This window comes from Alosa sapidissima, chromosome 17 (assembly GCF_018492685.1).
Source record: "Alosa sapidissima isolate fAloSap1 chromosome 17, fAloSap1.pri, whole genome shotgun sequence".
Classification (NCBI taxonomy): Eukaryota; Metazoa; Chordata; class Actinopteri; order Clupeiformes; family Clupeidae; genus Alosa; species Alosa sapidissima.
The window spans coordinates 3,244,650-3,254,274 of record NC_055973.1 but is presented as its reverse complement, the minus strand read 5'-3'; the positions used below and the strand labels follow the sequence as shown (position 1 = coordinate 3,254,274).

Here is a 9,625-nt window from a genome sequence, read left to right as displayed (position 1 = left end):
CAAGGTGGAGACGGGCCACACGCACACGGTGCTGACCCAGGACTCGGTGGAGGTGTACCAGAGCAGCGGCAGCCTCCTGGGGACCTCCCGCATCTCCCCAGAGGGCTCCCAGGTGCAGTTGCTCCCCTCCTCGCCGGGCCCCAAGGTCACGGGGTCCCACCTGTCCCTGAGCGCCCTGTCGGACTATTCCCGGTCTATCGACCTGGGGATCTGCCCCACCAGCCCCAAGGAGTGGCAGGTGGAGCGCTCGCGGCGCCTCAGTTGCCCCCGGCTCGAGGGCTATGGTGGCGGGGGTTACATTAAACTTGGGGACCTGGGAGGGGAGTCCTTTGAGTCGTCTGAGGTCGCACCGTTTAGTCAGGTGACGTCCATGGAGGTACTGGACAAAGAGCAAACCGAACAACCCTCGGACGAAGAAGAGGGCAGTGCGGAAGAAGTCCAAGACGGCATGACGAGGCAATACTCCAACAAAGAGAAACTCATGATGATATCCCAGTCGGACGCTACTCTGGAGGACGAGGAGATTGAGAGCTTGGACTAGGGAGAGCAGAGTGTCTGAATCTGAAAGGGCCAGGGTCAGGTCAAGGTCAGAACTGTCTGAGGCTATATGGGAACCTTCAGTGAATAACAGTATCTTTGCAATTATGGTGTCATCACCGACCAAGAGTCTCTGGCTGCCCATTAGAATACCATTAATACTGTATGTATCCAATTTTGTAATGCCTTCCCAAAATCTGTTCGCAATATCCCACCATGCATTGCGGTGATGTGTTCAATGACGTGTACAGTGCAGAATCGAACCCAAAGACTCTCCTTGATGTTGCAGTTGGTGAATTGCTTTTCTTGGAGGTGTTTCAAAGCAAAAAAAAAGTTTAAAAGGTAAATTGACGGTTACATAGCACAGGTGTATCCACTAGATTTACGAGTCTATGAGTCGTGCAGTTCTGTTTGTGCTTGTCCACTTGTGTGGCTCTGTTTCTCTTGTCAATGATTTGAGAGTTGCTGTCTCTGCAGCATGTGTTTTATACTGTAGTTCCATTGCACTTTTTGAATACCAGATGATTTTTTGGTAAAGGTATTAATTCAACCCTAGCAATATTTTAATTTGACTTCTCTGATTGCTTGTGGAGGAAATACGTTTTGCATTGACTTGTTGACAAAGTATGTTTTTTTTATTACACTTGTATGTGACTTGCTTACTTTTTTTAGATTAGCCTTGCTTGTTTAGAGATCTTTGGTAAATCCGAGAAAAAATATGAGCACAAACACCCTCTTTCTCTTAAGTGAAATTCAACTTATCAGGCATCCTTGATCCAGTCGGTGTTCACAAATCATCCCTATGTTTGGGGTCTGTGTTTTTTGTAACCCACCCAATGCTGTACGGTCTGACAGGACACATGCTTATAGTACATGGTTTGGACTCTTCCAGTCACACTTGCTCAACCAATCCAACTCACAGCAACGCAAAAGGAACAACATACCCAGTTTGTGCTCTCCTATCAGTTACAGTACTTACTGTCAACGTCTCTCAGCCATCACTCTGTCATATTAGGGGGCTGCTCTAAGGCATTGCATTGAAAGGGAATTGACTCACATACATTAAAGGAATGGCACGACACTGCTTTGCGCTGGAAATGCCTTTTTTTTGTTGTTGATGCTGTGGAAGGCGAGTGAGCGCGGGGCATTACGCCGCCGTGAGTGTGAAGTGTGTACGCACAGATGGGAATGTAAATAAGAGCTGAGACCACAGACTAGAGAACATGTTTTCCTTTTCACCTTACAAAAATAGGACTTGGAATGGAATCCTGGAGTGGCATCGCACAGGAGAGAGAGAGAGAGACAGAGAGAGAAAGAGAGAGAGAGAGAGAGAGAGAGAGGCGATTTCCATCTGGTGAGGACGAAGGAGCAGCTTTATATAGCAGCATGAAACATGAACTATGGCAGAAGGGGAAATAATAGCGGAGGTTTGTGGCTATGACCTGTCTGGATTGCCACATTTTGATATCGCAAACATGTAGTGGAGGGCTAGTGAGGTTGCTGCAATAACAGAGTAGTTCTTGTCACAGTGAAGGTTTGAGACCTTTTCTCACTCACACATCATCCTACACTGCCTTCCTAACCCCACTCAGAACTTATCGCAGAGTTGTTGGGATACATCTCTCACTGAAAAAGCATGGCAGAACTACAAATGATAGGCTCTCACTCAAGTTTAGTTCTGCAGTCAGTCAGTGGTTATGCATGGTTAGGCTTTGTTCCATTGTTCCGTGTTTATTTCCAATTGACAGCCTATGATGACTTTGTTGCTATGAACTGAAGCCATCATAACCATCGCATCTTAATCCACCCACCTCCCTACCCTGTCCTAACAGGTTGTATATTCAGCTACAGTCCAACCACGTTCAGTTGGCTACTCTTCAGTGGAAAGAGAGTCGGTATTTCTTGACCGTTTTTCAGCTCCTCAGCATATGTTTGAAGCCTTCTCTCCCCCCAAGGAGGAGTTATAAATCTTTGAAGATCTCCTCCAAAATCAACGAATCATCAGGGCTGCACTTTGTATGGGTTCCAAGCCAAGCCACATTTTTGGAGGCTACAGGGTGTGCTTTATGAAAGTTTCATACCTCTAATTAACACATACACACACACACACACACACACACACACACACACACATACACACAGCAGAAACATGCAGAACATGCACAAACACAGTGTTCTCCTTAAACTACCACAAATCCCCTTCGGTGAGAGACATCCTGGGGAACAGCTGACTGTGAGAACAGGCCTGGGTCCCCGTTTGGATCGGAGTCACCTCTGCGTCAGAATCAGCCTCTCTCTGGATTGGGAGCATTTTCCAGCGTTTGAGGTTGGTGTTTTCCTCCGCAGACTTTGGCTGATGTTGCTGATTTTGTGCTCATTAAGATAACAAGCCTTAGGTTCTCCTGATGATTGTCATTAGGGGAGAAGATTAATTACCCCAGCCAAAAATATGACACGGCTTTCCTGTAATGAGAGGGAGATTAGCACCCATTTTTGGCTTGTCATGTCTCAAATGTGCCACCTGGTTGCATGACGAGTGCCCCATATCCCTTTTTGGACTCTTTCTGTAGTCTTCTAGCCTCGTGAGACCATCACCTCCTCTTCTTATTTCTGTATCCATGTTTACCTTACTTTGCCATCACTGTGTCTCACGTATTACCATACGCTTCATATAAACTGGGCTTGAATCTCGTTACCACTGCTATAAAACCCTGCGATGCTAACTATATAGGAACCAAGTGATTCTATGCAATAGAACCAGAGTCATCTAAGATCATTACAGTTTATTCATTCGTTCTGTTCATATGCTGAAAGTCTATCACACCATGTTCCATTTTCCTGAGATTTCTCTTGCACATTTTCAGTTGAGCATGCTGCAACCCTCATGCTGTTTTAATTACATATTGCCTTCTGAGGTCTGCCGTTATACATCATATCTGTTATATAACAGACAGCTCCTTGAAACAGGGAGGAAGGGAGAGAGGATGTAGATCTGGAACCCAAATTGAAAGAGGCTGGAGGTTGTATTTGAATAATATATAAAAGCAGAGTTGAACTATCAGTTCCATGGTTTCCCAGTGTCTCAGCTGCCAGAAAAACTCAGATTGACCTAGAAGATCCATGTAACACTGCAACATTTTTATTCAACTGGCAGAGGCAGAAACATTTTTAGTTTGTGTATGCTTCACATTACCGGTAAATGCATAACCTTGGTTTTGTTATCTCTCTCTCTTGCAGTTCTGCCACATCAATATTTATTTTTCTTAGGAAAAGAGGGCTGGAGGATGAGAAAGGCAAGGGTTCATTTGTGAGAACGTTTTCCTCTGGAAGAATGGATAAATGGCATGATTCCAAATGTTCCATAAATGTCCTATAAACGGACCACTAACTTTGTCTTCCACTACTTTATCATATCAAATCTAAATGATGTCAGCTGGAATGGTCAACCATGACATGGCAAACTAGATATTTTTTTATGAATTGAAGCGCCTGCATTCACTGGCAAACTGAAAAGGTCACTCTCAGTTCGTTCATTAAAAATAACCCTTTCCACATGATGTGCTTTTATAGGCTTATGGTACTCTATTGGTAAATCTGCAGCATAATCTCATAATAATATTTACCCAATTCCACATCTAAAACAAATGGAGGCTTAGCATTACATTCTGTCCAAATGTGGTCAAAATAGGCCTACAGAACATAAATATCTTCTGTTGAAGCCCATTTACTGCTGACGTCAAACTGGTTTATTCAACTGAAGAGAGCCAGGCAGGAGATACATAGAGTGAATGCAACACTTTCCCCACCTCTTGTCTGAAACAACAATGTCTCCAAGACTTCACTCATGTTATGTAATGACAGAGGAATACAGAAGCAGTTTATATAATGACATCCAAACGGCTACTTCTATATTTTTCCCATCATCCTCTGAATGCACAAGGGTCCTATAGAATAACAACAGAAAATGACATTCGGCATCACTGGCCAGAGTCACGAGGGGGGTGCTTCTGCCTCTCATTTAAGACCCTTAAATGGAGAAGAAAATCGTATGCCAATAAATGTCTTGCATTTATTTATAATGCATGCCGATGTGATCCCGTTCACGCGCTGTTCTACCACATGTGGTAAACTGGCAGTGTGTCACATGGAATGACAGTGCGAGAGGAAAAATCGTGGCCGCTTCAGCTCACATCTGAGACAGTGCGTTCGTTGGCTGCATGTTATTAAATGGCTGCTTTCTATAAATACCTCCTGAGGAAGCGTCTAGGCCCTCACCGCCATCTAGTGGGCATCTGCGCAGTGGGGTTGCTCCGACAGCATTCTGTTACAGTAATGGGCAAAATACAGTAGGCATAGGCTATGTGTGATTTATGATAGACCTATCAGCTTCAAATCTAATAAAGAAAAAAGTCTGTTTTATTATATGTATTCACGACGTGAACTTTGGCTTTATAACATGCCATGTTAACCTACTTTTAATTGAAGCCCTGACACAGCCCAATTTCTGATCTTAACTTTTTGATAGTTTGTTTTATTATGGATATATGAAATAGAACCCTGCTTCTCTAGACATGACATACCGCCACTGTGGCCATGGTGCTATCAGAATAACAGCACACATCTAATTTGATTCGCTGTGACATTTCAGGACAGGTTGATGGTTCTGACCAGCTGCTGATTGGCCATATCTCAACAAAAAAAAAAAAAATTATTATTTTGCTACAATATTTAACACAGTCACTTCCAATATAAATCATTATGTCTTTGCATAGGCTACTTATTAAAACACTTGCCTGGTGTATAGTATGTATAGTGTATTTAAAGACGTTATGGATTGGGATGGTGCTGGATATAGCCTATTAAATGTTAAGTTAACATGTAAGCAGGTAAGCTAGCTCAGGCTACTGCAACAATGGGTGTGATTTTATCTCAGATGGGTGTGATTTTATCTCTCAAGCTATTTGAATAAATGAATGGTTTTATATCACATATCAGGCTATCTAAAACAAGACAAATGGCTACCTGCCTACCACCAAGTTACACATTTCCGAACAAATGATGCAAACATTAGTTGCTATCCATCTGCATTGGACTACATCCCTGCAGCTCATATTTCAATGATTTATATGTCAGTTTCATCAGAATGTTTCCAAAGTGCCATGTATTTTTTTCTGTAGGAACAATTATTGCAATGTAGCCTACTGCTATAGTGCTATACATTGTATTGTACTACTATAGTAGTAGTAGTAGTAGTGGTAGTAGAAAAAGAAGAAAAAAGAAGAAAAAGAAAGAAGAAGAAATATTTATATCCCGATACTTCACAATACAATTTGTCAAACGTTTCCTTGTGTCCTCTATTGTGTCATTTGCATCATGGCTGTAGGAGACTTATTTCGCCACTGGGGGGCAGGGTTGCAACACCTTCATTAGGGTAAGAATTTCGCTCCTCAGGACATCAGCACTATCACCATGATAATTTATTGAAGACCCAATTTATTCTGTTTTAACTCAAGATGGAGGGGATTTCGACAAAAACCTTCTTCTGCTTCTTCATACTCTTATTCATATTATATCAATGTTCTCTGAAAACGTCTTTCTGAGAGATGTAAATGCATAATTTATTAAGTATCAAACCCATTTTTGCACTTGATATTATGCTCCATGAAATGCATGTTTTTGAGGGGGAAATTTTATAGAATTTGTATTACTAAATAATTTTTGTACATAAATAAGCAAAATATCCAAACTTTCCAAAAAGCAAAATATCCAAACCCATTTTTGATATTATGCTCCATGAAATGCATGTTTTTTGGGGGGGATTTATAAAAAAATATTCCAAAAATAATTCTGTGGAAATGCATGGATTCCAGTTGCTGCTACTGGAAGAAACTGGAATCCATGCATTTCCACTGAATTATTTTTGGAATCTGATCCCTTATCATACCTGTTCATTCTTACTCATTGCTCGACTTATGGTGACTAAATTCAAGATGGCTGCAAACGCTAAACTTTGTGAAGGTACTGTCTGTATAAATCGTCTTGTAAGTAAACTACCAGTGCTTTTTCAAAGTTCTCAATGTCTCGTTTTAAATGTCAGGGCCCTCGGAAGTCTACCAATGAAGTGTGGAGATACATTGAACGTCGTAAATGGTGTAAAACAGTGATTTATTTGCATGGCTAGCCCGATGCCGAAGCACCACCATTGAAAAAGCTGTTGGTAGCATTGGCTAACTAGCGCCAGATTTTGGAGTGCAGGGGACAAGCCGAGATGGGCTATGAGACATACGTTCACAGTCGGTATCATGTTTCAACACACTTTAGGTCAATATCACACCGGAATTCTCCTTTAATGAACACATGGTATCAGTGCAGTTGTTCATACAGTGTCTCTCATCCAAGATGGCCTCTGCCATGTCAAGTTAAAGTAACATTACTGACAGTCTGCAGGAGGGGTCTGTGCTTGCTCTTCTTTTCACGCTCGTTTATTGACATTTTTGGCAAATGTCAGCAGACGCGCTTTGCCCTGGCCTCACCTTTGTCTTTGCACGATCCTTTCAGAGCTCCAGTCAGAGGGAAAATGGCAGATGGAGGGAAAAGGTGTAAACTTGACATACCTCTTGGCCTGTTGATATGGGTCTAAATGAAATGCACAAGAAGACTTCTTTATTTGCAGACTGCATGCCGCAGATATCCTATTACATCAAAATACAGCTGTTAAAATAATTTAAAGGACTGAAGACTTTGTCATTTAGTTTAGGTTATGTTCAGGTTGTGTAAATGTCAGATTATTATAACTATAAACATAGAAACAGTCATTAAAGATTACAGAAAGAGGCTATACTTTTGGGCCTACTCACATCAAGAGCCAAAGTACAAGCCGCCCATCTAATTAACAGCTGACAGCTCAGATAGGGAGAGAGGGAGTTGTGGATGAAGTGTTTTTAATTTCTTTAAAGAAAACTTTGCATTCTCATGGTTATTAGACCCATTTCTCAAGTTAGACAACATGACGGTCTAGGGTGTGTTATCTTAGTGTCCCTCAGGAGCAATTGGAAAGAGACTGTATAACAGTAAGCGTTCCAAAGCCGGTGAGAAATAAGATGCTTTATGTGAAACGAGAAATTTCAGAGAGACATGACAAAGATTACATCTGGCGAGAGTCTAAAAATAGCTGGGAGAAGAAAGCCTCTTTATCTGTGAGCCCTATACGAGGATCTGAATGATTCTCCAGGGAGCTTTGACATCTCATCATGCAGTCCATGAGCAGCTTGAACTGACCAATGAAGACAGTTGGTCTTATAATTCTCCTTCATCAAAATGTCCATCATAGGAAAATGTTGTGTTTCTTTATCTGATGTTTGAGAATCCCACGTCTCTGGTCAATGAGACTGTGGGAAACGACAAGACAATGTGTTGAGAAGCAATGTAAGGGGCCAAACTACTCATTTTAAATTTCACAGCTATATAATCAACCGCCTTTGTGATATGCTTATGTGATATGCAATGACCTATATAGGTTTGAGTGACTATACTCAAAATTAATTTTCCAGTAATATTGCACAGCTACTTTAAGTTTATGAATAATTAATACTGTTTGATGTTATCCAGAGACACAATATCTCTTCCTTATGCAATGACCTTGAAATCCCCTGTAGCAAGCCTAATATCCACACTCATTAATCACGAGTCTCATTTTCAAATCAGTTGCAACGGCAGGGGTTCCAAGCCAGAGTTGAAGTTTTTAGAGTCAGAGAGATAAGCATCTTATCTTGCACGGAATAGTGTCTGGCTGTGCACGAGAGAGAGGCAGCTTTCATTTATTCCAGGTGACAGATTCTGCCTGGATTATTTAAAACGGTGTAAGACTCCGTCAGACACATCAAAAGACCAACTGTGTGGCCGAGGGGGTATATCGTTGTGCGGTCTCCCTGTGCAACAAATGCCAAATAATTCTTCATCTATGGACTAGGTTAGAGATCCACCACTGTAAAAAAATCAATAAGGATTTAGGTGGAAGGATAACACAACACATAGATGATAAGATGCATAATCTGCTGACTATTTTTACTCATGGGGACTGAACTACATGCTCTATTATTATATCAGCCTAGCACACTGTGATGTAGGCTATTATCAATATGGGCTTTTTGTGATTTTTGTGTGAAGACAACAACTCTACAAAAAGAGTGCATTGCAAACACTAGTCTTGTTCTGGATATAACACCTCTTTGGAACTCTCCATCAGAAAGGTGAGACTATCAAAATGTCATGACAGATACCCTGCTTTATGTGATTGAAAAGTCAGTTTTAGATGGAATGTGTTAACATTAAGTTATGTGTATGTAGCCTTAGGCTTACCATCATACATATAGATATACCACTGATGGTCCACAGAACAAGCTATGGCAGCTGTAATGACACGGTTACGACATTGTTATGAATTTTGACTATAGCCTATTTTCATTATTCAGTTAAATGAGCCATTTGACTCAGGCAGAGTCATGTCAGAGTAGCCTGAGTCAACCCAGATGAGTCTCTTGGGACATTTGAATTTGCTCTTCAGGTTGTTCTGGTCACCTTTACAATCAAGACCATTTCTAAATGACCAAAGGCAGCAATCACAACCATTTATCTGGTGTGGAACAAGCTTTATACAAAACAGGCAGAGGAGTGTGGTTAGCAGCAGTGAACACAACCACTTGCTGCGCTGAAGGCGCCAGTGTCAAACATGTTTTTCTTTTTCTTTTTTTTATTCAACTTAATTTAAAACTTTTGATTACAAATGAGATGTGTATGCTGTACTTCTGATAAGAGTACTATAGGCTACCAATTTATGCTTCATTTAACTGTTGTTTATGCCCCTTGGAAGACAAAAGTGCTTTTTACCAGGTACTGAAAGTACCTGGACCAGTTATTAATTGACAATCAGGCTGGTGTTGGCCAGGGCAGGCTTATGTCAGCAGACCTTTCCTCGACCGGCCCTTCAGTATCTCAGGAGGAATCATTCCACATTACATGAATGACAGCTTCGTTGACCAATGATGGTATAACAATGCAGTGGTGGACTCGACCTTGTCACTTGGGTGGG

The 9,625-nt window shown here is 41.5% G+C and overlaps 1 protein-coding gene across 5 annotated transcripts in view; it reads left to right on the top strand.

Annotated features, from left to right (window-relative positions):
* Positions 1–1,621, top strand: part of tmem200ca (transmembrane protein 200C, genome duplicate a) — a 20,744-nt gene extending 19,123 nt beyond the window's left edge. For all 5 annotated transcript variants that reach the window (XM_042067406.1, XM_042067405.1, XM_042067407.1 and 2 more), the window contains exon 2: positions 1–1,621. This exon is cut by the window's left edge and continues 1,123 nt beyond it. In XM_042067406.1, coding sequence (XP_041923340.1) covers positions 1–541 — 541 coding nt within the window. In that variant the 3' untranslated portion in view covers positions 542–1,621.
* The last annotated feature ends 8,004 nt before the right edge of the window (positions 1,622–9,625 follow it).